Source organism: Rasamsonia emersonii, assembly GCF_000968595.1.
Source record: "Rasamsonia emersonii CBS 393.64 chromosome Unknown ctg1118621760065, whole genome shotgun sequence".
Taxonomy (NCBI): Eukaryota; Fungi; Ascomycota; class Eurotiomycetes; order Eurotiales; family Trichocomaceae; genus Rasamsonia; species Rasamsonia emersonii.
In genome coordinates, this window is record NW_013563222.1 from 43897 (window position 1) to 71385 (window position 27489).

General features: G+C 53.5%; 11 protein-coding genes across 11 annotated transcripts; 4 read left to right on the plus strand and 7 right to left on the minus strand.

Moving 5' to 3' along the window:
• Nucleotides 1-87: 87 nt before the first annotated feature.
• Nucleotides 88-816, minus strand: T310_3380 (Nuclear movement protein NudC; the record flags this gene model as incomplete). Its single annotated transcript, XM_013473747.1, has 3 exons — nt 88-119; nt 187-502; nt 574-816. 3 exons carry the CDS (start codon nt 814-816, stop codon nt 88-90), a joined length of 591 nt encoding a protein of 196 aa, XP_013329201.1.
• A 645-nt stretch (nt 817-1461) lies between these two features.
• On the minus strand, nt 1462-2477 carry T310_3381 (Alkaline serine protease; the record flags this gene model as incomplete). The annotated part of the gene is made up of 5 exons (XM_013473748.1): nt 1462-1494; nt 1550-1627; nt 1813-2059; nt 2212-2262; nt 2464-2477. 5 exons carry the CDS (start codon nt 2475-2477, stop codon nt 1462-1464), a joined length of 423 nt encoding a protein of 140 aa, XP_013329202.1.
• A 1719-nt stretch (nt 2478-4196) lies between these two features.
• Nucleotides 4197-5031, plus strand: T310_3382 (uncharacterized protein; the record flags this gene model as incomplete). The annotated part of the gene is made up of 3 exons (XM_013473749.1): nt 4197-4318; nt 4459-4599; nt 4647-5031. The coding sequence occupies 3 exons, from the start codon at nt 4197-4199 to the stop codon at nt 5029-5031; spliced, it is 648 nt and encodes a 215-aa protein (XP_013329203.1).
• Nucleotides 5032-6082: 1051 nt separating this feature from the next.
• Nucleotides 6083-8311, minus strand: T310_3383 (Histone deacetylase RpdA/Rpd3; the record flags this gene model as incomplete). The annotated part of the gene is made up of 4 exons (XM_013473750.1): nt 6083-7081; nt 7138-7679; nt 7737-8037; nt 8117-8311. The coding sequence occupies 4 exons, from the start codon at nt 8309-8311 to the stop codon at nt 6083-6085; spliced, it is 2037 nt and encodes a 678-aa protein (XP_013329204.1).
• Nucleotides 8312-8960: 649 nt separating this feature from the next.
• T310_3384 (Proteasome endopeptidase complex) lies at nt 8961-10249 on the plus strand (the record flags this gene model as incomplete). The annotated part of the gene is made up of 4 exons (XM_013473751.1): nt 8961-9029; nt 9080-9435; nt 9497-10032; nt 10098-10249. 4 exons carry the CDS (start codon nt 8961-8963, stop codon nt 10247-10249), a joined length of 1113 nt encoding a protein of 370 aa, XP_013329205.1.
• An 835-nt stretch (nt 10250-11084) lies between these two features.
• T310_3385 (Mitochondrial translocase complex component (Tim50)) lies at nt 11085-12843 on the minus strand (the record flags this gene model as incomplete). Its single annotated transcript, XM_013473752.1, has 2 exons — nt 11085-11678; nt 11746-12843. 2 exons carry the CDS (start codon nt 12841-12843, stop codon nt 11085-11087), a joined length of 1692 nt encoding a protein of 563 aa, XP_013329206.1.
• A 544-nt stretch (nt 12844-13387) lies between these two features.
• T310_3386 (uncharacterized protein) lies at nt 13388-14263 on the plus strand (the record flags this gene model as incomplete). Its single annotated transcript, XM_013473753.1, has 1 exon — nt 13388-14263. The coding sequence occupies one exon, from the start codon at nt 13388-13390 to the stop codon at nt 14261-14263; it is 876 nt and encodes a 291-aa protein (XP_013329207.1).
• A 178-nt stretch (nt 14264-14441) lies between these two features.
• On the minus strand, nt 14442-16089 carry T310_3387 (L-allo-threonine aldolase; the record flags this gene model as incomplete). Its single annotated transcript, XM_013473754.1, has 4 exons — nt 14442-14849; nt 14918-15255; nt 15309-15639; nt 15751-16089. 4 exons carry the CDS (start codon nt 16087-16089, stop codon nt 14442-14444), a joined length of 1416 nt encoding a protein of 471 aa, XP_013329208.1.
• Nucleotides 16090-17114: 1025 nt separating this feature from the next.
• On the minus strand, nt 17115-19457 carry T310_3388 (C6 transcription factor; the record flags this gene model as incomplete). Its single annotated transcript, XM_013473755.1, has 5 exons — nt 17115-17590; nt 17648-17783; nt 17840-18221; nt 18279-18716; nt 18775-19457. The coding sequence occupies 5 exons, from the start codon at nt 19455-19457 to the stop codon at nt 17115-17117; spliced, it is 2115 nt and encodes a 704-aa protein (XP_013329209.1).
• An 849-nt stretch (nt 19458-20306) lies between these two features.
• Nucleotides 20307-23532, plus strand: T310_3389 (F-box domain protein; the record flags this gene model as incomplete). The annotated part of the gene is made up of 2 exons (XM_013473756.1): nt 20307-20440; nt 20553-23532. The coding sequence occupies 2 exons, from the start codon at nt 20307-20309 to the stop codon at nt 23530-23532; spliced, it is 3114 nt and encodes a 1037-aa protein (XP_013329210.1).
• An 881-nt stretch (nt 23533-24413) lies between these two features.
• T310_3390 (uncharacterized protein) lies at nt 24414-26791 on the minus strand (the record flags this gene model as incomplete). The annotated part of the gene is made up of 2 exons (XM_013473757.1): nt 24414-26227; nt 26287-26791. 2 exons carry the CDS (start codon nt 26789-26791, stop codon nt 24414-24416), a joined length of 2319 nt encoding a protein of 772 aa, XP_013329211.1.
• Between the last annotated feature and the right edge of the window lie 698 nt (nt 26792-27489).

Below are 27489 nucleotides of genomic sequence, written 5' to 3' on the forward strand. Positions count from 1 at the left end.
CGCGAGCTACGGCGGCTTGCTCGGGTAGGGAGGTATATATATTCTCTCTCTCGAAAGGATGGAATGGATGGATTCAATTAATTTACATCAGCCGATCTTGGCGTTGGAGAAGTCCATTTCTGTTCAAACAGAAAAAATAGTTAACAAGATCGTGATCATTCACTCAAACTCTTCGAGACAACTCACCAGGATGCTGCTCCTGGAACTTCTTCAGAATATCCATCTTCCGCTGCTCGTCGCTCGTCGGCTTGCCCATCTCCTTCTGCCGCTGGTCGTACATCATCTTCTCGACCATGGCGCGCGTCTCGCCGTCCAGGTCGCTGAGCGACGACGTCTCGGGCACGATCTTGGTCACGTCGATCTTGGGCGCCGTCGTCACGATGTGCGGCCACCACTCCATCTTGTTGACCTTGTCCAGGTGGATTGAGACTTCCTTGCCTGTGGGGGTGGTCTCGAGCGTCCAGGTGGATTCGTCGGGGTGGATGGGGTGGGGGAATTCTCCCTGACAAGACAAAACAAATCAGTGCGCTGTTACGTATAGATGGATAGATATCAGGTTTCAGGATGGCTTACATCAATAATCGGCTCCTGCCCCTTCACCCCAACCTTGATCTTCGTCTTGGTGAGCACGATGTCTAAATCCTTGCCCTTGACCGTCGCCGGCACCGGCACCGTCACGTCCGCGTCGCGGATGGTCTGTGTCCATTTGTAGGGCAGCTTAGCCTGTTCGGCGTCTTCTTTGGCCTTGCGTTCCTTCTCCTCTTGCTCGCGCCTGGCGATCTCCTCGCGGCTAGGGCCCTCGTCGATGTCGGCCATGCTGGCGACGTAGTACCGTTTTGTTTAAAGAAGAACGCCTGGGTGACGCCGCTCTTGTTCTATGGGATTTGAAGGGTAAATCGGTCAAGAAACGCCCTTGGCACGGGCTGGTGGTGCACGGTATGGAAATAGCTGAGCTCCACAAAAAGAGGTTTGTCTGACAGCGACAAGAATCCCGAGCAGTGATTGACGCAGAATTGTATCTTAAGTGGATTGATACGATTCGAGTAGCTTCTTCAAGCTCCTGGTGGGGTTCCGCGGGGACGGGACAATCATGACGCCAGTTTGTGCCTTATTTTTCAGGCTACATTTACCAAGTACTCCATACACTGACCAAACTGCTCCGATTGAATACTTTTACGAGCGCAATTAATTATCGTCATGTCGTATTTTTATTGTTAGGTCCCTCCCCCGGCGTCCTGCCGGCTCGTTCCAAGGGTCCTCAGTAAAACTACCTACTAGAGGTATCCATGCAGCGTCGCGTGATGCCAGCTTCGGAACGTGTCTGCTTGCATCGCCAGTTATAACATTTTTTTTCCCAGTGCCAGAAAAATAGAACATTGCAAATCGCGCGGAAAACAAGGACTCCAACCAATCCCACCTGGTATCGTATTCAATTCCTCTCCATCTTCTCCTTGGCTCATTTTACATGACGACACCGGAGTTGGAGGCAATACGCTGGAGAACGCAAGATCAGCCGTATGTTCTGTCAAATCGGATGGAACCAACTCACCGGCCACAACTCAGCAGCCTCCTTTCCGACGGGACCAGTGATGGCAGAGCCCTTCATTTCACCCTTGGCGTTGACGATCTAATCCAGTTAGCATAATCCTTCCTCTGAACGAACAAACCCGGTATCAATTGCCCGGGACCATGGGCTGCATCGATGAACATCTCCGATTAATCAAGAACTTTGATGGATAGATGTTCTTGACGGATCGGAGAAGGATCCAACAGGCTGACCCCGAAGACACCCAAAAAAAAGTTCCTACATACCACACCAGCATTGTCCTCAAAGTACAGGTAGATACCGTCCGGTCGTCGCCAGGGCTTGCTCTGACGGACAACGACAGCAGGCATGACCTTCTTTCGCAGCTCGGGCTTGCCCTTCTTGACGGTGGCCATGACCATGTCACCCACACCAGCAGCCGGCAGACGGTTCAGGCGCGCACCGAAGCCCTTGACGGAGATGATGTACAGGTTGCGGGCACCGGAGTTGTCGGCGCAGTTCATCACGGCGCCGCTGAACAGGAGTCAGCCCATACGTCCTTTATTTCACCTTTTCACTTCATTTTGACACGAAAATAATTTCCAGCTCTTGAAGTATACCAAACCACCATGTCGACAGCGAAATCTGCTCGCAAGGAATGAAAAAGGGAAAGGCGTTAAACGTACACAGGCAGACCGAGAGTCATCTTGAGCTTGTTGCCCGCGGCGGCACCACGACTAGAGAAGAAAATAACATGTCAGCCTCAGATATCACTCAAACCCGTGATTTCAGACCCAATTTATCCATTCTCCCAGTATTCCTCGCAAAAACGATCCATCAAGCACGTCCCAAGTCAGGCGCAATTTTCGTGCTCTCCTCTGCCCACAATCTGCACCCGACCCGACCTCCGGACACGTAGGGGGAAATGGCGCACTCACCCTCTCTTCGACATTTTGGCAAGCTGTCACGTAGACGGACTGAGGATGCTGGAGGAGAAACGGATGGAGGGAGAATGGTCGAAAGGGACGTATCTGGGCGACGGACGTCGAGACTCTGTTCTCGTAGCGGGCCGGAATTTCCAGCGTGCTCGATCTCGCTTAGTGCGTTAGTGAGAGCGAGTGTGCAAAATCTTGGCGGGCCGCTGCCATTGGCTGCTGGCAACGGGTGGTCGCCGTACATGCCCTAACACTAGTCTGTTTCGGGACAGGCCTCCATCGACTGTACAGAGCAACTCTGCCATTTCACCTGAACGTCGCCAATAATCACCAGCGATTATATCCAAACCAGGGAGTAATAAAGGCAGAGATCCTGGCCTAAATCCTCTCTACATGATGGATAGGCTTAAGTTGCATTTGCAGCATAAATTCCCCTGGTTGAGTATTCTGCCTGTTGCATCGACGGCATCTCTCACATCGCAGTCGTATATAATCATGTGGCGTTTGTTGTATCGTATCTTCAATCAACGCAAAGGCCCAGCGGTGCCGTGGACCTTTCTCCCACTCCTTGCATCCCTGACAGCTGCCAGGCAGGTATGCTTTCTATGTTTCTTTTTGGCAAAGAATGTCGAGAAGCAGTCTGAGGTCGCAATTTTGGCGATTGTGGTAAAATCAGCTGAAAATGGCTCTCTTCCTCTTTGATTGTCTTTCCAGCCTTTGGGAGACAGAGATATTGCTTTTTGGGAAGTTTTGGAGTTGTTTCTGGCTGTATTCGCAACAAATATCTCCACTGATTGTGAGCCCGAAAGCAATTGGCAAATTGAAAGATCGCAAGAGCACATCATCTGAAAGAGTTGGTGGGCAGTCCACAGCTTACTCTGCCCAGGTTGGGAGTGCAGCTAGTCCAAACAAAACCTGTGGGACAGGAGCAGAGGGTCAGTTTATCTACAGCTTCATGCGGCCGGGAACATAGTGTGATAAGTCCAGGAAGTGGAACATCAGTCCTGATGAGATAGTGTCAACGTGGAATGGGGATAATCTTACGATTTGTTGGGAACAGAATAAAGACCTTTGATGATGAAGCATGAGAGTATTTCTGTAATTGGTAGACTGGTAGAGGACTGGTGTTCATCCTGAATAAAGACCTTTGATAGTAAAGCATAAGAGTATTTCTACAATTAGTAGATTAATAAAGGACTAGTATCTGTCCTGAATAAAGGCTCTTGATAGTAAAATATAAGACTATTTCTTAATAATTAGTGGATTAGTAGAGGACTGGTGTCTATCCTGAATAAAGGCCTCTAATAGTAAAACATAAGAGTAGTTCTTAATAATTAGTAGATTAACAAAGGACTAGTATCCTGAATAAAGACCTTTGATAGTGAAGAATGAGAGTATTTCTTAATAATTGGTGGATTGGTGGAGAACTGATGTTTATAAGGGCTGGCATTTGTCCTGGCAATAGCTACTTTTCTTTCCTTCAAGAGCATTACCTCTCACTTCTTCCTATTGGAATTCTTTTTCCTCTCACTACACTCTTTCTCGACGTATCTTTCCCCTGAATTCACACATTTCTCAACCTTTCTTCGCCATGTCTTACGAGTAGTGTGAGAATTGCAAATCATGCGAGCATGGTATAAAAGATTGTCGAGTCCCACGCTGCCATGGGTGTTTTGAATTAGGGCATAAGATCCGCCATTGCCCAGAAAGGCTACAATGTTGGACATGCAAAGAATATGGACACAAACAGGCTGATTGTCCCAAACGTCCTCTGTGTGAGCATTGTCACAAGAGAGGTCACGAGTCACGGGACTGCAGACATCGGCCGCAACCTGAGTGTGTGTCTCAAGGAGACGATGTAAGTTAATTGCAAACATTTGTCTTTGTCTGTGGCAAGAAATGCGCTAATAAATCCAATTCTCTGCAGGTTCATCCGTCAATCATATGCCCGAACCTCACAGATTGCATTGTCTACTTGACAAACGCATTAACAAAAAGTCAAGACCCTCGATTATCTCGCATACCATATGCGGAGATTATTAGCCATTGCGGAGGAACACAGACAGTTACAAGCGCCATTCTTGAGTCAATAGATCCTGCAGTAAGGGCTCTCGAAGGAAAAGAAATCACGACAAGACAGTACGTTACCCTTATTAAAAGTTATGGGATCTTGCTAATAAAACTAGGCTAGACGAAATCTTTTTAACACAGTCTAGAGAGCGCAACTGTTGGCCAAAAAATAGTGGCTATCTGAATTTTGTCAAAGACGATCGCGATGAAAAGTACTGGCGTCCTTACGTTGGCCAGTCTGAGAACCCCTTGTTGCGAATCAAGCAGCATAAGAACATCATCAATTTGGCATGCGATACTTTACACTACTATGTGATCTGGAAAGGCGATGGTCACAGATGGGCTAATTTCATTCGTCTATGGACCTTGATACTTCCTGAAGGCATGGATGAGAGTATCCATATTGTCTTCAACAATAAATATCCTCGAAATGGTGATGGGTCGTGTATTTCAATCGCTTCCCCGGAAAACCCCGGAAACATGGTTTGGCCCTATGAGTGAGACTCCTTATTCAGGAATTGGTCTCAATGTTGTTCCTCCAATCTTCCAGGGTCTCTCTCTCTCGCGCCGGCCACCCGACAACTATTCAAACTGGAGCTAGAGGGATCTCCTGATCCAGAAATTCGGTACTTTGGCACATGTCGAGGACGACGCATTTTCTTGCGAAGTATCTCTCATAGCAATGGCATACGACATTTAGTCGCTACAGCCTGTTACAGCCCGCACGCATACAGCCCCTTTTTATGGCTCCCCTATAGGCACCCCTTTACTGACGTAACTAAACACTAGATGATATCGTGGGAATAATTATAGTAGGTAGGGTTTAGATGGGGTTAAAAAAAACTCCCTAGTATTTGTGGCTGTTATTGATTGATGTAAAAAAGAAGGTCCCGCCGGGGATTGAACCCGGGTTGTCGGAATTTTTATTAATACCTGGGTAGGTAATTGTCAAACGTTGGGGATGTCAGTTTCGTCCGGAACATAGAGGGCAGTGGATTACTCACATCCGAAGTGCTACCACTACACCACAGGACCGGAAGGTTGGTGAATCCCCAAAATTCCAATTCATAAACCCTGAGTCCATAAGAGCTTTCTGGCCAAGCCCAACTCCGCATCCTTGTTCTTGTCATTGGAAGGGTTGGTATTACTCCGTATCACCCACCATGCAGGGCAGCAGCACGGGACCATGTCTTTTCGAGAAGGCTAAACCGACGGTCCCTCGAGAGTATACGAGTACATCCTCTTCCTCGAAAATCCCCAAACTATAAGGCTGATAATATTCGACTACAAACTAGGATATGGTGCATAAGACGGATCTAGACGCCTTTCAGATCGATGCTCAATAGTACATATGATAAACACAAAGACACCAGGATTGGAAGAGAGAAAAAAAAACAAACAGTAAAATGATCATAACGAAACTGCAGCAAACCATCCAAAATCCTGCAAAAAAAAACGAGTAACTAAAAGACAATGCAACAACACCTGCTGACTAGAAAACACCGTTCCTGTCGTGATCCCTTGCGCCAAATAGAGAATAGTGCAGAAAGCATCATGATTCTTCGGACTTCGCTGGCTCTTTCGGCTCAGAGGCTTCTTCTTTCTCTTTTTCTTTCTCGGGCTGTTGTTCTGCTTTCACCTCCGTCTCCGCTGCCGGTGCCGCTGCCTCTGTCTCTTTGGGTTTTTCGACACTAGGTTCGCCCGTCGCTTCCGCGGGCGCCTCCGTAGGCTGGGGCGCCTCGGTCGCAGGCGAGGCGGATCGTTCTGCAGGAGCAGGCTGCTCCGTGGCAGCAGGTTCCTGAGGGGGCGACGCGGGAGGCGTCTTCTCCTGTGCTGCTGCTGCGCCAGCGGCCGCAGGAGGTTGCTCCGGCTCTTGCGGTGCGGCGCCCGCGTCTTCCATGTCGACATCCGAACTGACATAAGTCAACACCGTCATTGGGGATGAGACCGCCTGCCCAGTCCCTTCTGGAGCCGCTTCCTTGCTCTCAGCGGCGGGCTCTTCGTCAGGCTTCGGAGCCGGCTTGGCTTCAGATGACGCGGGCTGCTCTACCGTTGTGGCCGGCGCTTCCGCCTTGTCCGCGTGGCCATCGGCCGTCGTGTCCATGTCTTCATCAGGAGCCGAGGAAGCTTCCCTGGGAGTTGCAATTCCACTTTCCACTCCCGAATCCGCGACATCAAGATGCCGGTAGTTCGCATGGTTTCGTCGCTTGGGAGCAGGTTGACGGCGGACGCCATTGGCGGCGAGCTCTTCTTCATCCTCACTGTCACTCAACTCTCCAGTCTTCTCGATGTACTGGTCAAAACGGCGCTTGGTGTAACGCTTGTCCTTATTCTCGTCCTCGTCCAGGTCGTCCAGGATCGCATCAGCCTCGTCATCCATGCCCTCCACCAATGGCTCGCGAGGAACGTCGGTCATCTGTACAGAGGGCGCGAATGCCGTGCGCTTGAGGTTTTCAATCACCTGACTGCGAATTTTATCAAGATATTCCTTGGTATTGGCGTTGTCCATATTGGATGGACGAACGTCGAGCTCGTAGTCCGGCGAGAAGTACTAACATCGTTAGAAACCAAAACTTAGAAAGACAAAATGGGACGGTGAAGACTTACTTCGTAGTAGTCGTTGTAGGGGAGCTGGGATCCCAGTATCTCGCCTGCCAGGATACCAGTCTCGAAAGCCCAGGTGCGGGCGACGTTGCGCATCGTATAACCTCCGCCACCCACGACCAGAGTAGGCAAGTTAAAGCTCTTCACGAAGTTGACGCAGTTGGCATGACCTCTCATGCTGAGGTTGAAGCATCCCAGGCGGTCGCCAGACAAGCTGTCGCCACCACACTGGAGGACAACGGCCTCAGGCCGGTACCACTCCATGACAGCCTTGATGACCGGCTCGAAGATACTCTTGTAGGAGATATCGTCAATGCCATCGCGGAGAGGAAAGTTGACGGCATAGTATTTTCCTTGGCCAACACCAATGTCGCGCAGTTCGCCAGTGCCGGGGAAGTACTCTCCGTACTTGTGGAAGGAGACAGTCATGACACGGTCCGTGGTGTAGAACGCCTCCTCGACGCCATCGCCATGATGGACATCAATATCGACATAGAGAACACGCTGCTTGAATCGCAGCAGCTCCAGGATACCGAGGACAATATCTGCACGCTGTCAGTCTGGTGGGGTGCGTTAGCGCAGCGGGTGCAAATCCAACTCACCATTCACATAGCAGAAGCCGCTCGCCTCGCTCTTCTTTGCATGGTGCAGACCACCGGCCCAGTTGATGGCGATGTCACATTTGTTGCGGTTGAGGCGCGCAGCACCCTCCATACTGCCTCCGGCACTGATGCCACAGAATTCAAAGAGACCATCGAACACAGGGCAGTCATCTCCGACGTTATACTTGCTCTGTTCTTTAGAGAACTGGTCCATATTATCTGGCGTCACTTTCGATAGGAAGTCGATGTATTCGTCTGTATGGAACTGCGTCATCTCAAATTTGGATGCAGGTTTCGCGCGCTGTCGAATTTGACTGTCAGTTATCATTCCAGACTGACGAGGGCCCAAAACCCCACGCAAAGAGAGGAAGCGTCCTTACATAAATCTCCATCTTCTTGTACAGTCCATAGTTCATTACCAGGCTGTGGGCCATCCTGATGCGGTGCGGCTTCATCGGATGGCCCGAGACGTAGGCATAGTTACCGACATCCGAGTCGTAGAAGTAGGCGATCTTCTTGTTCTGGTTCGGAGTGACAGTCAGGTTGATCGAGTCGAAGGTCGTTGCCCCCGACATGGCTGCGGTTTGTTTGAATCGAAATCGTCAAGAGAGAGCGAGTCTTGAGAGGGAGAGGGGAAGCAGCCCACGACTATAGAAAAGCAAAACCCACGAAGGCGGAGAGACGCGGAGTCAGAGAACCAGAGGACGGCTCATGAAGAGAAGGGGGTTGGAATTTCAATTCGCTGCCGCTCTTGTCGGAGACTGAGGACGAGATCCCTTGTGCCAGAACAGATTGAGGGCGCACAGGGAGGCGATTGAGGGCGGATGGAGGCTGGAGGGGAGAGGAAAGCTTCGAAGATGCCTCCGACGGGGGGAACTGGGAAGAAAGGCGGCAGAGCGCCGGCGGGCCAATGGCCGCGCGCCGCCAGCCGGGCGGAGCTCTGATTGACGCCAAGCAAAGCAAGTCAGCAGCAAACCGGAGGCACCATTACGACACCTCCACCGTCGCCTTCCTGCCTGCCGTCCTGTTTCTCTCTGTTTTCGCTCAGAAGTCGAGTCTGCCGTCGGAGCGATTTCTTCTCGTCTACTCTGAGGTAGCCAGTTCTGGTGGTGCCCTCCAGCTCGTCGCGACTTCTCACGCCCGGAGCTTCCTCACTGGAAGCCCTGCTTGACCTCCGCATCCTCCTTCCTCCCAACCCTTTGGACTTCTACATTTTCTCTCAAGATGGAGCGCTTTAACCGGATGCTCCAGGCTGCCCAGGGCATGGGCATGGGCAGCGCGGCTGCCGGTGCTGTAAGTCGTCCACCCTTGAAGCGTGCACGTGGCACCGAGTTGCTGGACAGGACGACCTGTTGGCGGTCTCTGGTGTGGAGGAGAAGATGCAAAGAGGAAATGAAAAGGTGCAAGTTGAGAGTGTCCGTGTTCTGATGAGAAATGGCGTGCAGGATAGCCCCAACCTGATCGACAACTCCGAAACCGTCCACATCTCGTCGCTAGCCCTGCTGAAGATGTTGAGGCATGGGCGAGCAGGTGTCCCTATGGAGGTCATGGGCCTGATGCTGGGCGACTTTGTTGACGAATACACGGTGCGAGTGGTGGATGTTTTTGCCATGCCGCAGAGCGGTACGGGAGTTAGTGTTGAGGCCGTCGATCCCGTGTTCCAGACCAAGATGATGGAGATGCTGCGACAAACAGGACGGTATGACGTGTAACTGCTACTGTGCTTCTTCGGCTTGCATATTGACTGGCCCTGGTTTTAGACAAGAGACTGTCGTGGGTTGGTACCATTCGCACCCCGGGTTCGGCTGCTGGCTGTCGTCCGTCGATATCAACACCCAGCAATCCTTCGAGCAGCTTACTCCGCGTGCTGTTGCCGTCGTCGTAGATCCCATCCAGTCCGTCAAGGGCAAAGTGGTCATCGATGCGTTCCGCCTGATTGCTCCGCAGACGGTGGTCATGGGCCAAGAGCCTCGACAGACGACGTCCAATCTGGGGCATCTGAACAAGCCGTCGATCCAGGCACTGATCCACGGCCTGAACCGACACTACTACAGCATTGCGATCAACTACCGGAAGACGGGACTGGAGGAGAACATGCTGATGAACCTGCACAAACACGTGTGGACGGAGGCGCTGCAGATGAATGATTTCCGCGAGGACGCAGCGCGCAACGTGGAACGCATGAAGCGGCTCGTCGAGCTGGCGGAGGGCTACGAGAAACGAGTCAAGGAGGAGACGGAGTTGACCAAGGAGCAGCTGAAGACCCGATATGTGGGCAAGGTTGATCCGAAGAAGCGTAAGTCGACCCTCACTAGCTGTTAATGCCTGACACTAGATACTGATGTAATTCCTTCTATACAGACATTCAAGACGTAGGCCAGGAGCTTATCGAGGACAACATCGTCGCCCTGTCGAGACAGATGATCGACAAGGAATCGTGCGTGGCCCGAGTACCAAGCACCACCAAGGGGGCCGAAAACGGCACCCACATGGACGTTGATGAAGAGCTATAGTGTTGGCCTACTTAGTAGCAGGTAGCACCACACCATATAGCATAGACGTATCTGGAATGATCAACGCATAAACGTTTCTTTTTTCTCTCAGTTCAATGAATACCAATCCCTATCGACATGATTAATAAACTATGTTTTACTTGTTCCGTCTGTAATTGTAGTAAGTAGGTAGGTAGGTAGTAAGGTAATAGGCAGGGAAGAGAAAGTTAAAAAATATAATATACAAGCCTTACAAGTCGCTAAACTGATACCTCGTCTACGTATGTTATGGACTTTTTTTTTTGTCTGGCCTTGGGCTGGTTGGTTTCCTCTACTCCAATATATAATGTCAATTCCTAGGTAGTTTTCCTTTTTGTTTTTTAATATATTTTTATTATTTTTATTTCATCTCATTACCGCTAAAATAATAAAAAAAGAGACAAGCTCACATACTCACTCCCCAATTTCTATCTACTGTACAGTTTTTTTTGCAGTTCAATTCAGTTCAGGTCAGTTCAATTTCTTGCATCCACTGCTACCATGGCCCAGTGTGGAGGCAAAACAATTAAAAAAAAGATGGGGACAGAGAAAAAAAAGATCACAACAAGGCCAATTATTCTAAAATTTGCCAAGACCCCCCTAATGCAGTCAGTCAGTCAGTCAGTCAGTGCCAATGACAATGACAATGGCAATGGCAATGACGGCTGGGAAAAAAAAGACATAGTATGAAGACATGATTATGTGAAGAAGAAGAAAGTATTTTCGTCGCAGGTTTCGGGTTCATCCGAGTTTAAATTAAAGCCCGTCAGTTGTCGAAATGAAGAAAGGAGAGGGATGCCATCATCTGGCCTGATTCTTATTTGGAATCGCCACCGCCGATGCCGAAGAAGCTCGTCAGGCTGCCTTTCATGCTCTTCATCTGCTCCTGGCGCGCCTTCTCCTCTTCGGCCGCCATCTCGGCCAGCCACTTCTCGCCGTTCTTGCGGATCTCCTCCTCCATCAGCTGGTAGTTCTTCTGGCCGCGCTCGCGGATCTGGTCCCAGAGCATCTTGCCCTGCTCCAACCCCTCGGCCGCCGATTGTTCGCCGTCCAGTGAACTGCGCGGTTTCAGGCCGAGCAGAGACGCCAGCTTGCCGACGCCCCGGCGAGGTCGTCGCGCCTGCTCCTCCGCCAGCTGCTTCTCGAACTTCTCCCGCATGATCTTCTCGCGTCGCGCGAACTCCTCGGGGATGTAGGTTCCCTCGAAGGACTTGAGGACCGGCCGCACGTCTTCGATGCCCATTCCGGCAACATACTCTAGGAAGGGAATCAAAGCCACCAGCGACTTGTCCTTGGGATCACCCTTCCACTTGGGAAGAATGATGGCGTTCTCCGGTTGTTTCCGGGCGTGAGCTTCCACGGTGTCGATGAGGATGACTTTGGAGAGGTCTCGGTTCAAGTAAGACAGATCCTGAGAAACGTTAGATTAGTCAACGAACGGGGAAAAACACGAAAGTCAAAACGACGTGCAGGCATACCTTAATGTATTCTCCGTTTTCGTACTTGGTTGCTTCCCGGAACAGAGGCCATCTGATAATGCGGTAAGGGTCAAGCTTCCGCAGGACTTGGTCGGCCATCATGCTAGGAACGCTGGTGAAAAGGACGAGCTCGTAGTACTGGTTGAGATAGCGCAGGAAGTAGTCCACACCGGGTCGCTTCGCAACACGCCATCCGTGCTCCCTCGTCCACTCGCTGTGGACGAGCAGGTCCTCCAAACTCAGCACCAAAGTATACGGTTGTCTCATCGAGGGATCCTCATCCGGAAGGAGCTTTTCGAACGCCGGGTCACGGTAGTACTTGGTGATATCATTCAGGCGGGCCTTGATGCGGTTGTAGAAGAGACCCAAGCCCCATCCCGACGGGGCGTCTGGGTGCGCCTTGGCCTCCTCCTCCGAATCCCAGTTGCGACCCAGGTACATAGTTCCGGCGATACCACCCAGCAGGAACAGCACGTACATCACGTTGGCCATGCGCTGTCTCCGGCGGTCCAGAGAGGAGACATAGCCATCCTTGGGTATGTCACCGCCGATATCGCCCGCGTCAAAGTCATCCGCACGGGACGGGTCTTCGGTCAGGTTCAGCGACGTTGATCCACGTTTCTTGGAGCGTGCTGCTTCTAGCTCTGCCGCCAGCGTGGACGGAATGCCCTGGGTGAGATCTGGAAGAGGCTTCTGCGGCTGTCGCGCCTCCGCAGCATCCTGACCTGGCGCGGCGGTTTCGAACTCAGTCTGATGGGGGGAGTACTCCTGCTGCGACGACGGCTGTCCAGGCTTGGTTTCGCTGTCACCGGCCGCAGTATCGGTGGACTGAGGGGGAGTGTTCTTCGTCGACTCGGCGAACTCGGTCTGGTGCGGAGAATAGTCCTGCTGCTGCGGCGTACTCTCTGACGCGGACTCGGACGGCAATTCCGACTGCTCTGGCTTGGAAGACTTGGACGAGCCAGGCAGCTTGTACGGCACCTTGGGCTTACTGTTTTTGGCGTACCATCGCGGACGCTGAGCGGCAGCAATGGACAGGCGTGTGGCGGAGGGAACAGGCCGGGCCCTCACCAGGGGCAGGATGGCACGGCTAAGCATGGTGGGAGGAGAGTGTGCACATTTAAACGGAGAACAGAGAGCTGCAGATCAACACGCAACCATGCCGTGGCAGAGCAGGCGAGGGCCAGCAGAGGCGTCTTGTCGTTGCTGGTGCGGATATCGAAAAAATCGGGATGGAAGCTGCTCTGCTGCGGCGGGCGGCACAGGCCAACCGCGCACGCCGCCCGCCGCTAGAAAAGCCGCCGCTCCGCCATTCCTTCTCTTCTTTTTCTTTCTCCCCAGAAAGTTGATATTGACCAACCCAGACAAATTTGACCCAACACTCCCCTCTCCCATGGATGCCGGGTTGTATTAGCTGGGGAGACTAATGAAGCTCGCTTTCAGTCCCGCCCCCAAGAGCGGCAGCTAGGCCACCTCTGAGCTGCGCAGCCCCGTTAGCGAGGATATATCTCTCTTGCCCTGTCTAGTACTGTGACTACTGTCTCCAGGCTGTATAATTATGGAATATAATTGATTTCTGTTTATTCTGTCGCTGTCTTGCTGAAGTATCCATAGAACAAAGAAGAACCGCGAAGAAAGAACCATGACCAGCACTCTCGAAGACGCCTTGGAGAAGGTCACCCTGGAGGACCGGGACTCTGAGGAGGAAGACGAGGAGGAGGAAGAGGACGACCAGCTCGAGGACATCACGCCCTTCCGATTCTTCGATCTGCCATCGGAGATCCGTCTCAAGATCTACAGCCTGGTGCTCTTTGGGTCGCGACGAAAGGCAGGACCGCGGCCCAACGGCAATGTCGGCGCCTCGTCCAGGAACAAGCCCCTCGCACCGCTCTCCCACCGGCTGTCCCTCTTCCTCACGTCTCGCCGCGTCCACGACGAGGCCTCGCAGCTCTTCTACTCTGCACAGACCTTCCGCGTGTTCCCCATCCAGGACTTCTCGCGGCTGCCCACCCTGGCCAGCCTGGCCCCTAGCTACCGTCCGTTGATCACAACGGTGGAGTTGATCCTCGGGTCCAGCTGGACGGCGCCGCCCAAGTCGTGGCGCGCCACCCGCCGGCTGGGACTGCAGCAGATGGTGCGCGTCAGGACGCTGAAAGTGTTCGTCCAGTGCGATCCATCGCACCCGGTCTTTGAAGGATTCCGCATCTCCAGGGACTTCTACACGGAGTTTGCCGGTAATCTGCTGCACCAGATCCTCCAGCAGCTGCCGGGTCTGGTGCAAGTCGAGTTCGACGCCTGGCCGTCCGTGCAGAAGAACGGGCCTCTGATGAGCCGGCTGCTGTCTGAAGTGCGGGCAGCAGGGAAAAAGATCCTCTGGGGGCCCGAGAGGGGCTGGTCGGATTTTGATGACGACGATGATGGTAATTATGACTGTAATGAGGACCAAAATGTAGCCAGTCACCAGTCACTGGATGACCAGCGCCCTGACACTGTCTTGTTGCCGCCGATGAATGCTTAAGAAGACTATTACGAACTGTGTTACAGCATATTGTATGGTATAAATTTGTATATTAGTCTCTGATTAGAATATAATGCCAGCAATGGCAAGCATCTCGCCGGAACTTCTGCTCATCTATTATTTGTGCAGTATGCTGATCGTATATCAAGTCCTATGCAAAATGATCACCTTCCCGACCTCATTCTCCTGCCAACGCATTAATTATTAAGTAAGGTATATCATTACACATAACCCCCGAAACCTCATGATCCACCAACGTCTTCCCAGCCTTCTTATCCTCCATCAGCTCCCTCAGCGCAGCGACCAGCTTCTCCACCGCCGCGGGCGAGTTCTGATGATGGAAGACGAGCCGGCCACTGGGGAACAGCGTCACGCCGTGTCTTTTGCCGTACTCGACAAACGCTGCGGCGGGGATGCCGTCCTTGGCCAGGTCGAGCACGATCATGTTCGTCTGCACCGGCAGGGCGATCGTGTAGCCCAGCGCGCGGATGGAGGCTGCGGTTTGCCGCGTCAGGGCGTGGACTTGGGGGAGACGAGGGATGGTGTGTTCGAGCGCGGCCAGGGCGGCGGCGGCCATCATTCCGGGCTGGATGATGAATGTTAGTATTCTTCTTTTCTTCAACTGCTTGCGAGAGGATGGTAAGAGCAACTCACCTGCCTCGTCCCCCCACCAAACATCTTCCGGAAATACTTGGCCCGCTGGATAAACTTCTTCGAGCCGACGATGACGCTGCCCATGGGCGCGCCCAGCCCTTTCGCCAGACAGATGCTGATGCTGTCGAAGCAGGCGCAGTACTCCTTCAGATCGACGCCCTCGGCGACGACGGCGTCAAAGAGGCGCGCACCGTCCAGATGCATGGCGATGGGCCGCTCGCCCTCGGGCACGGGGAAGCTGCGCACGAAATCGGAGATCTCGCGGGCGTCTTTGAGCGGGAGGATGGTGCCGCTGAGGGTGTTTTCGAGCGAGACGACGCGGGTAGGGGGGAAGTAGACTGCCTCATTATCAGCATTATCATGTACATAGATTATGTATGGATGTACGTACTGCTCCCCTCAGGAATGATATGCCTCTTCACATCGTCAACCGTCAAATGCACCCCGTTGCTGGGATGCACCTGCGTGACCGACGCCTGCGACATGACGGGCAGCGCGCCCGTCTCCCAGCAGTGGACATGGGCGCGGTAGTCGAGCAGCACCGTATGCGGCGGCTGCACCAGGTGCGTGCGCAGGCAGATCTGGTTGCCCATCGTGCCCGACAGCACCCACAGCGCGGCCTCCTTGCCCGTCATCTCGGCCAGGCGGTCCTGGAGGCGGTTGACGCATTCGTCGCCGGACTCGTCGTAGAGGTCGTCCTGGAAGGATGCGTCGATGATGGCCTGGTCACGTCAGTAAGACAGTGTCTTAGAAAGAAGGAGATCAATTGCGAATTGGAAATCCCCCCTTCAAACCATGTAAGAGAGACATTCATCAGGATCCTATGTACGTACCTGCATCATATCCTCCGTCGGAACAGTCACCGTATCCGATCGAAAATCATGTTCCACGCGCCTCTGCGCATCGCGCAGGTTCTTCGTCGTTGTATATCTGAATGTTGATGGTGGTGTTTCGTCTTCTTGGGAGGTTGTCGTTGTTGCTGCTGTGCTCTCTCCATTATTGCTATTATTATTAAGGTTATCAAGATTAAGATTATGGGTATCCTCCGCACCAGGCTCACCGCCGGCATGACCGTTCGAAGACGTAGATGCAAGGGGAACCGTCTTCGTGGCGGTGCTCTTCACGGCTGGTGGCGATGGTGAGGGTGGGAGGTCCGTAATACCAGGAGCCATGGTGATAGAATGGATGAATGAAATGAATTGGATGAATAGAAGATAAGAAATAATAAGGGTGAATTGAATGAATAGAATCCAATCCACGGAAAGGAAGAAAGGTTCCGTCTCCGCGTACAGAAGAAGATGTGTCAAATTGTCGACTCTGTTATCGGAGACTTTTCCAGTAGGAGGATCTATCTTATCATCCCGTCTTGTCGAATATGACGCCTCCGTCGAAGCACCAATGGAATAATAATACTGGCCTAGGCTAGGGATTATTCCAGCTTACTAAGGATGAAGAAAGACATCAACATCAGCAGTGGAGAAAATGAGGAATCTGGCCAGGGAACCGAACGGTCATAGTTCCAGAAACGTTATAATTGAGGGGAACCAAAAATAAAAAACAGATAATACCAAAAAGAAAAATCTCTCAAACAGATCGAGAGAAAAGAAACGGAAAAAAAAGATAAGACTTCCTGTCTGAGTCATCATCATCATCCAATGTGTAGTGGTCTGGTCTGGCTTGTTGCTCCCTTTTTTTCCTTCTGCCGACTTTGCTCTTCATCCACCATGTGAATTTCCATTATTACACCGCATTTGGCCCCCGTTCGCCACATGATTCAATCGCCAGAAATTTTTCCTGCTGGTGATTATTCTTTCCTGGTCGAGTGGATCATCGAGCAGCCGTTCGGGAATTGAGCGGTGGGTCGGGCAACGCGTGGAACAGCCGATGCAAGCCGAGACCAGCCACACGGGCATCCAAGATTGTTCCCCAGGGGTCCGGCCAGGCCATGCAAGTATTCCGTCGCTCTGCAGCGCGTGCTCGAGCCTCGATCCTGAGTTTCCCTCGGAATACTCCGTACTATCGCTATCAAAGTAACCTAGCACCGCTGCGCTCCCCGTGTAACCAGCCCTCTGCCCGGGAAAGTAGTGCAAGAAATGCGGAGATCTTACCCGCATGCAGGGTAACAGCTGCCTTTTTGGATACTCATGGCGGCGTGTATGTTTGTGTTAGGACATTGTTGAGCCCTCAGTGCGCACTCTCACGTAAAGTTGACGTCTTGAAATCCCGAGACGTCCCAGATCCCCGTCATGTCAAACGGGAAGCCGTCCATGGTGCCAAACGTTCCTGATATAGACATCATGTCGTCGACAATGTCATTGTGAGTGTGTGTCTCCGGCAACCCCATGGTCGCAGGGGTCATTGTGAGATTATTATTATTGTTATTGTTATTCTCATCCACGGCCCCTGCATTGTTATTAGTGTTCTTGTCTTGGTTACCGCCACTTGCGCCGCCGATGTTACTGCTGATAATCTCTGGATGTCTGCTCAGGATGCGTTCGCAGTGGTCGAGGCACATGTCGGCCACGTCCCAGTCCTCTTCTTCTCTGACTCGTCGCAGGATCGAGCGGAGTGTATCCACGTTCGCCAGACATGACCGGGCTACTTCTGGATCCGTCGTCTCCAAAGCGCACCGGACAAGCAGGGTCGCCGTCGACGTGAGGTGAAAGGCGCTGTCTAAGACAATGTAAGATTTCCAAGCCATTCCTCAAAGGACAGTTCCGTCGCACGTACATGGCAACCAGAACTCCCGGAAATGGACATTCTGCAATGATGCCATAAATTGGACAATTTCTTCCGCCGCTTTTCGGCATTCCGTTTGAAAATACCGGCGGGCTTCGGGATTGTCGGTGTCTGAATTGTTTACTTCCTGTTCATAATTAGCCACATACGCAAGTAGAGCGAGGACGGTCGCGAGGATCTCACATGTAATTCCACACGGCAGACTAGCATCTTAACGGCAAGGAACGCTAGATGTAAGCTGCTGGTGCCGCAGATAGAAGCCTCGGAAGACTGCGAGGGCGCCCTCAGGAACTCCGGTAGTGAATCCTCCCACGTATCGAGGTCCGTTCGGATATGCCTCAGCTTCTTGGACGTTTCCCTGGCAGATCTCGGCTGAAGCTGATAGACCAGCGGTAGCAACTCCCCCAAGATCTCCGTTAACCGGCAGAGCGCAATATGACAGTGTGCGGCGCGGATATGCTGGGACGTGGCCCGGGGCTGGGTCACCAGCACTTCCACACTCGGCAAGGGAACATCGTACTGGTTTTTAGCAATTTGAGGCGGAACGCCATGCCCAAAACTACCCCTGAAGACAGTGTCAGCACAGTGGAAATATTGAAGGTGACGTTACCGCAGAACATACCAGCGATCATGGATCACGACCCCCCACCACAGACGGATCCGCTGCTTCTTCTCTTGGAGTGAGATTTTCCAGTTGCTCGGATCTCGATTCAAGCCAAGACAGTGAGAAAGAGACACCAACCGGCCGCAACTGATGGCATTTCCCGTCATGGAAAAGATCGGTCGTCCAGTGAGATCAACTAAGGCCGCACTCAGGGACGACAGTCCCGGAGCAGAGAACTCTTCGTGGAGAGCAGCCACGGTCAAGTTGATCGCATATCGAACGTCAGGTTTGGGATGGCGGGCCAGCTTGGGTGTATGCTTCCAGTAGACCAAGGACATTGCATAAACTTGACATAGTAACGTAGTGGGCGGATCGTCCGGGGCCCCCGAGATGTAGGCTTCCCAAAAGGCTTGACCGTCAAAGATGGGGAACGCGACATTGAATCGGTCCAGAAACCTTATAGAGAGATTAGAGACGTCACTGCAAGGGAGAAGGCGAGAGGACCTCCACATACAATCTAACGAGATCATGTCGGAAGGGGCCCAGAATCTGCTCCAGAATTTCTTTCTGGGTCTCCCCCGGCGGATTTCCCACACGGACACCCTGCCTGCGTCTGGACACCGTCGTGTAGAGCACCGGTTTTCGCGGGTCATTCGAGTAGACTTTGTACGGTTTCTTCCCTGTCTCGACTGATTTGCTGGACCTCTCCGAAGGCATGTACTTCTCGATCACCTGCGCATCCTCTGCCGCCACGGGCCCAACAATGAGCACAGATTCATTCTGAGGATCCTGCTCGTCCTTGCGGCGTCTCTTGTCATCGTCCCGGCTGTCTCTGGTTCGATGCAACGAGGGCGAGCTGTGTCCCTTGTCCGATAATGAGTCTCCCGGATCTTCAACAGACCCCGCAGCCAACTCCGACTCCCGTCTGCGCTTATGGCCCGCGAGAGACTGCGACCCGGGCGACGGTTTCGTGTCTGCATTGACCGAAGAGGACTCGGGCGGTGGATCCTCCTGGTAATGGCAATCGGCACCCTGGACGCGGCAAAGCAGACAGGACTGGCCCGGGATGTCGACGGTGCATCGCGACTTGCGCTTCCTGCAGAGGTCGCAGGCCCTCACCTTGTGAGAGCGGTATGGCCGGGAGCCAGCATTGATCACACCCGTCTGAGGTCGTGAGGCAGGCATGGGCGGGGGCATGCTGCACTATACCGAGGACATTTTAATGTGAAGCTCACGAGATCGTGCACAGTATGGTCGAATCGAATTGGCCACGCGTGTTGAGTGCTCCGCTCTGCAGACGAGACGAGACACGACTAATTGATCCAGCCAGCCTCCATAATGCTCTGGACGATCTCTTGTGGTCGCCAGTCGAGTTCTAACTTCTCGCATGCTGCATCAAGTCTCGACCGAGCCAGAAAGATATCGGCCACACGTTGATCCGGCGAGATTGCGGGGAACGCTGAGTCAGCGCTTAGTCAGCAGCGGCTGCACGTGTGCGGGAGCCAAGACGCCTGTCATAGGGCGATCGCCTGCACGTTGCTTGTTCTATTTTGGGAAACCGATACAACGCTGGGGGCCATCTCCAGCCCCCAGGCAAACGCTGCACAGCTCTCCGTTCACGGTCAGCTTGACCTACTGCCCACCCGTTTCACTCCCTGCCCTCGTATCTACCAGATACTATTACCCTGCCTGGCTGTCGCTGCTTACTCCGAGGGCAGATCAGCATTAGATCTGCTGGACTGAACGATAGATAGATACCCCGCATCCGAAGCCCCGTCCTAGCACCGCGCTACGCGAGATGAACCCCGGTTTCATGTGTGCGAAATAGACGTGTCGGCGTCGCAGACACTTCCACGGCAGCTCTTGCGGGGAGCCTCAACCTCCCCACGCTGTCGCGAATCGCGCTCCTCCGCGTGTGGGCCAACTGGCGGAGCAGACGACCTCTCGGTGTCACCATGTATGGCTCTGGGAGACGTTCTGGCTGCGTGTGTCGGAATCGAAAAGTATCGGGCCTGTAGCGGGCGCAAATAGCTGCAGCCAGCCAGGATGGATCACGATGTCCGCCATTCTATAGCACAGGAAGGGGACGACGGGGCGGCTGCTAGGGCTGATGCCTCGCCAGGAGAGGCACAGCGAGCGGTTTCTTCCTTCTACTGTCTGCCTGCCAAAGTCATCGAGCAGTGAGTGACCTCTGTGAAACCAGTGGAGTTGCCGTGCACTTAGATTCTGCGTGGCCGCCCTTGGTATTGGGTTCATTAGGGCTCTCTCCAACTGCTTACTTGCACTTGATAGGATTCTATATACCGTGGATGCGAATACATTCGCGTCTCTAGCCCTTTTGAACCGCCAATGGAGGCGGATATCGGACACCCCAGAGCTCTACGCCCATCATATATCCCGATGTCCTCTCTTCTCAGTGACGCGAGACGTCATCGCTGATCCCTTGCGGCCACAAGACTTGCCCTTATTGAAGAGGACATTCGCTCGAGAAATCCGACGAAATGCCTTTGAAGTGTTCCTTCGACCCACAAAAACCCTAGTCAGTCTGATTTCGACGTCGACCGGCTCCTCCACTGCACTTCCCCAGGGCGAGGCTCTGAAGTTTTCCTTCTCCCCCAATGGACAGATCCTGCTCTGCCTCAGCTCGTCGAGAATCTTCGTGCTCGATGTCGCATCACCTCGGATTACGGTGATGCATGAATTGAAGACTCTGAGAATGCCTCTGGCGGCGACGATTCTCGACGATGGCAAGCTCCTTGCCGTGGTCTCGTCTAGGCACCAGGTGAATATCTACCATCTTTCTAAGGAAGAGGCACAACATGTCCAGAGCTTCACTCTGAACGACGTCCCTCGAGCCCTTACCCTGTCCCCAACCGGAAGTGTTCTCGCCGTCGCGTACGATGGAAGTATCGAAGTATACGCCTTGGGAGAGAACGACCTCGCAACGCAGCGAAGAGCGGTGCGTTGTATCGGAGTCGACACCCTCTCATTCACCTCCGACGGGACCATGCTGATCGGATCATCTGTGGACCCCTCCAGGGCGGAGGTCGTCACGATTACGGCCTCCTTTCCCACAGATTCCGCGGTGGATGTTGGCTCAAGTAATGCACAGGGTCAGATTTGGACAACTCAGATACTCTTCCCCGAAACGATTTCGGGCTACAGTCATGTGTCTCTGTTTCCTGGTCATGTCGGAGGCGAGGACAATTGGATTGTAGGATTTGACCACGAGATCGGGGCATTCCGTGCGGTTCGAGCAAACGATGCGAAAACGGGGGCTACGTTCTTCATTGGACCGACATCCAATGATGGGTTACAGGAACCACAACCGGCTCTTAGTCCAGCAGTGGACCCCAACGGTGAACTTGTTGCTTTAGCATTCCAAGGTTGTGGGGTTTGGTTGTACGGGCTGCCTGATCACGTCGGTCTTACTCCATTGGAAGCGAATGGGACCCTCGGCGTGAACGGCACGCGGATCTTCACGCAGTCGTCCCCTGATTCCCCTTCAGATGATGCTCTGATAGCGGATGGGACCAACTTTCGCCGACTGCAGAGGGAGATTACTCAGCCAAGCCTGCTGATTCGCGGTTATAAAGTGGCCGACATTCCCGGGCTGACGGCAGCTCGTTGGGTTGGGCAACGCTCCTCTGCTGAGAGCACTGGTCCAGGCTGTCACAGGCTAGTCGCCGTGGCTCCGGGCGGTGTCATCTCCTCGTCCTTGGGGGATGAGGCCATTCCGGCCGATGGTGGAAGGATCTTTATCTTTGACTTTGAGCCTTCGCCAAGGGACGGCGGGTCAGTGGAGGTAACTCTGGAGTTGGGAGAGGCCGAACCCAAAATTCTAAAAGAGCAGAATGCGAACCTTGAACAAGAAGTGGAGCTGGAGAGGAGGAGAACGCAGCTACGTCGCGGTGTCGTCGGCTCGCCGCGCTCTAACGTTGGGGATAGACCAGGGAGCCTTTCTCGTCAATCCTTCCCGATCGCTAGGAGCAGCTCGCAGAAATTTGCACACAGCAGCCAACGGGGGAGTCGTTCCCAGGCGAGCTCGCCAATCGGGGAGGAGTTTGGAGACCTCACACTGTTTCTCGATGGTCCTTACAGCAACACCGCGCCACGGTCTCGAGATACGCTACATCGCGCGGCTACAGCTGCGGCAGCTAGTCGTAGGAACCAGGCTCGATATCGCGCCCAGGAGAATTCCGATCCAGTCGAACCGCAGATTCCCCATGAAAGCGATGCAGACAACTGGGTTCCTCCGCCTCCTCCGTATACGCGAGACCCGGAAGAGCCTCTTCCTGAGCACATCAGGCGACTTCTTCTTCCGACCATGATGGAACCGGCTGGAACGGTCATGGACGCGCCTGTCGAAATCCGGAGGGCCCATACGACAGTTGATGACACGATGGGCGAAGAGAGTGGGCGACCCCGGACTCGTCTTGAACGAATCGGCTCCATCAGTGGATCTAGGCTTCTCAGACGGAGGCGGAGTGCTCGAGGGACATCGAATGCTGGAGATGTTCCGGCCAGCAGACGCATGAGCCTGCGGCTCAGTAGGCGGGAGTCAATCTTTGGTACAACCACGTCACAGCCCACTCTACAAGCTCCAGGAACAGAACAAATTCCCCCGGTTCCTCCAGTGCCTCCAGTTCCTTCAGCTGCCCCAATTCCTTCCGTCGCGCCCGTTCCGCCTGTTCCTCCAGTCCCCCCAGTCCCACAAGTTCCTATTCCTGGTCTTTCTCCGCTACCGCCAACTACTGCCGGTACTTTTACTACTCAATCAACCGGTCCTCAGAGGAGGAAATCGCAATTCCGCTCTTCACGTTTGACTGCGGGCCTTCTGCATCGGGCAGGGAGCCGAACTGGGAGGCGGGATCAGGCGCAAGAGTCGGGAAATATTCCCGGGATTGATAGAAGCCATTCAAGAGCGAGTCATACGTTTGCCCAATCGTCACCTCACCTCCCCCTGGGAGAATCGACTGTGCACCGGATGAACACAATCCTCAGTTCCGACTATCGAGGCGGCCAGGGTGATGTCCACCGGTCCCGTTCTCGGTCAGAGGACATCCAATCGCCCCTGCGACTGACTCAGGAGAATATCCAGAGTCTGCAGCAGACAGAGGCAGGTCAGAACCTGTTTGCACGACCCAACCCAGACGAGCACCGTAATTGGCAGGCCGCAGAGATGGAAGCGTGGCGGGCGCGCATCGAGCAGTGGAATCTCCAAACGATCAACGAGAGACGCAAGAGCCGCAGCAAATGCACGGTTATGTAGTCACCACAATTTCCTTTCATTTGATTTCATTTTCATTTTCTTTTCATTTCCTCATCTCCACTATCTGCTGTCTTTAGCTACGATCCACTTCATTTCCTCCATGTGTTGCTTGTATATATACCCATGTCATGTCGTCCAGTGTCGAAGACTAACTAGATGCGCTGTATAGTAAGATACCATGTCACGCATTTTATTATTTAATAATGAGCTCCCTCGTTTCATTCTACGCACACCCACAGACTGTCTCTATCTTTTGTGTTTTCTCTCGGCTTTTCACTTGCTTGCTTGCTTGTCATGTTATGTCGTGTCGTGTCTGTTCCGAGTCAATCGTTTAGACTTTATTTTTTACCTTTTCGTTATCGTTTTTGTTCAACCGTCGTGTACTGCATGTACATACATAGTTGCTTGCTTACTTATTTCGGTGCATTCATTCATTCATTCATTTATATATCTTTGAAGCTTAGCTTAGCTTGCGTCCAAAACTCCTCTCAAGAAGACAGACAGTCACAGACTATACTAAATAGGCCTCTACTCTCTCATTTTCTTATCTTATCAATCCTGCAGTCCTGTGCTGTCCTGAATTGAATTTCGGTGCGTAATTTATTTATTTATCTGTCTGTTCTGTCTGTCTATCTGCTGTCTCTTGTAAGGGGATAAATACTAGATAGAGAATTGAATCTATATAAACACGAAACACGACGGTTGCTAGCTGGCTACATAGGGACACACTGTATATGTAGGGAGTACTGATGAATACTGCGTAGGGGAATCATGTCACATTCATGCAAGCACAATACCATAGCAAGTAACATATACAAGATCTACAGTAAGAGACAGTACATATATATGATAGCATGACTAAGGGAAGATAGATGGTATCATCACACTTCTGCGTCTTCTTCAACAGCCTCCTCCCCCTCCGAACTCCTCCTCCCTCCACAACCACCACCACCTCCTCCTCCTCCTCCGCCACACGCTCCGAAGAAGCCGCCTATTCCGCAGTTTCCCGCGTTCCCCGCGCCCAAGCCCACGTTGTCGACTTTCCACGCGCCGAGCACCAAGCCCGAACAGCCCGCTGCTGTTCCGCAACCTGCCGCTGCCACGGCGGCGGCACACGTGCTTGCAGCGCAGTTCCCGTAGGCGTGCAGCCCGCCGTTCATGCATGCCGGGTTGCAGGCGTACGCGTCCGCGTTGACGCCCGGGTCGCTCATGTACGGCGCGTAGAACCCTACGGCTAGAGGGACGCCCCAGACCATCGGGGCGTAGGACAGGGCGTCGCCGGAGTCCTTGTTTTTGCTATTCTTGCTCCGCCGCTTCTCCGCCCGCCGCCGCGCTTTCTCGTAGTTGTTCCGCAGCTGCATCTCCCTGACCCGCGCTGCGCTCAACGACAGAGGGTCGCCTTTCGCGCGTACGGCGTTGTGCGCCGAGATGTGCGGGTTCTTCTCCGGGTCGGACGAGATGTTCGGATCGTGGTGCAGGTTCTCCGCCGCGGAGCGCGCGCGCGCCGTCGAGCCCGAGCGGAAGAGCCCGCCGCTGTACAGGATAGGCTCGCGGACTGCCTCGCAGTACCAGCAGGTGCATTCGCTGTAGATGCCGCCGTCCGTCAGCTTCTTGTAAATCTTGCTCGTCCACTCGAAGCCTTCCGACAGCTTGTTCTCCTCCACCTTGTCGTCGTGGTCGATGAACGTGCCCTTCGTCTGCTGCTTGGAGAACTCGAAGTAGCGCGCCGGCGACAGCTGGTGCGTGTGCCACGCCAGGTCCACGTCCAGCGTCGGCACCGCCATCTTGTCCGGGTACCGGCTCATGATCTCGAAGAAGACGCCGTACTTGCGGATCAGCCGCTCCATCGTCGCGCTCAGCGCCGGCGAATGGATCCAGTCGAGATTGTCCATCTTCTGCACGAAGGTCCCCTGGCGGATCACCGCGCCCACGAGGTCGAGCGCGAACGGCGAGCTGTTCTCCCAGTAGCGGGACATCATCCGCCGGAAGGCGATCCTCTCGTCCCAGAGCAGGATGTTGGCCACCCAGTTCGCTTCCGTCATCACCTTCTTGTCCTTGAAAAGCTCTCCCAAGTCGCGACGGAGACTCTGCATGTCCTTCACGGATGATGTCTCCTCCAGCCGCGGGTCGGTGGACCGGAGCAAGCGTTGCGAGGCCGCCTTGAGCAGGCGGTTGGGAAACGTCTGAGGGTGGCGCTTCGCGGTGCTGGATTCAGGGATCCCCTTGACGTTGTACAGCGTGCCGGGCATCGGCCGATCAGCCTGGATAAGCGCTTCCAGATCCTTGCGGAACTTTGCGACCCGGAGTCGCTGGTGGTCGACGAAGTACGAACAGTGGGGACAGGAGCACTGCAAGTTCTTGTCCGCGTAGCCCGTCGCAGACTCGAACGCCTTGTCCAGATCGGAACTCATCTCGCCGCTCGTCCAGGGAACAGTGAAGGACTTTTGGCAGCGGGGGCAATCGAGCAACTTCTCAGGCAGGTCGTCCAGATTGTCCCAGGACCGGCCGACCCGCGTCTCGAAGCTGGTCTTGGCCGCGTCTCCGGGCCGGTATTCGAAGGACTGGTTGTCGATACACTGGTCGAGAACGTCCCAGGGGAGACCAGCCGCCCAGAAGGTCATTTTCGCATTGCGGATGCAGTCTTCGAGGAAGGAGCGTGGGTTGAGCATGTATGCGTGCCAGACCATCACCACGTCTGAACGTAACACATCAGTCAGAGAATAAAACAGTCAGACGGGAAATCGGGATACTCACCCAAAGGAGGCATCTTGTCCCGCGTCCACACGATACGATCACCAGGGTTGGTGATGTCAAGATACTTGGGATCCGTGAGGTCCAGCAAAGTGGGCGGATCGCCCCAAGTCGGCACGCAGGTCGACCACCACGACGTGAAGCGATCGACGGCTCGGGCAGTGTATACAGCCCAGCGCTTCTCTCTGATGCGGGCGAGAGCACGGAACCGGTCCTGCTGCGAGGCGAACTTGTCCGCCTGGGCGTCGTAGATGCCGAACAGGCCGTCGTCGCACGACACGGCATCCCGCAGGTCGGCGAAGGCGGCCAGGAGTTTCAGATGCGCAATGCACTGGTCTTTCGCGACGGTGGACTCTGTTGGCGGGCCGGGATCGGATAGATCGAGGGGAGGGATCTGAGGCAGTTTCTGCGCTTGCGCTTGCTCTTCTTGCTCGTCGTATGACGGTGGAGCGTCGGGCTCGAACCCGGGAGGAGGCGTGGATTTTCCGTCTTTTTCGTCTTTTGCCATGCTGTATGTACGCGTGTATGTATGACAGTAGGAAGATCTTCAGATGGATGGATCAGATGTTGGTGTCATGTCAGTCTCCAGACCCAGGTCATACCCCAAGGAGGGTAAATGGATCAATCAATCAATCACAAAGATGAACTATATTCAATCTGGAATGAATTCACTGCCGATGCTATTATTTATAAGAATGGTTCTTCTCTTGGAGATGGACAACACATGTACTCAGGACAGTGCCTGCTGGGTCGCTACAGGGGCCAAATGCGAAGATGAAGAGACGAAGAAGACATGATAAATAAGGTTCACAGTCCAGCCAGCTTACTGACAGAAATAGCAACCAACACCAAACCAAAGCAACACCAACATTAGCGGGCATAGCGACGAGGCTCAGCGGGGGCCTCGGGATAAGGTTGGTTAAGTGGTTAGCGTTGGCATCGCGGCTGTGTTAGAACTTTTAGGGGCCTAGGGCATGCACTAATCACCGTGCATTCCTGGGGATGCAAAGGCAAATCATGCAATGACGATAACCTCTGTACTCCACGGTCAACGAGCAGCATGAGCATCGTGGGGCAATGCGATCATCGCATGGCTGTGCCCCATCTGCACAGGCAGAGTAGTAGTTATTGCGGGGGCGGAATGGATCATGCTCGGTGATAATTGGTAGCCTGGCATTGTCCATAATTACTAACACAGCCCCATTG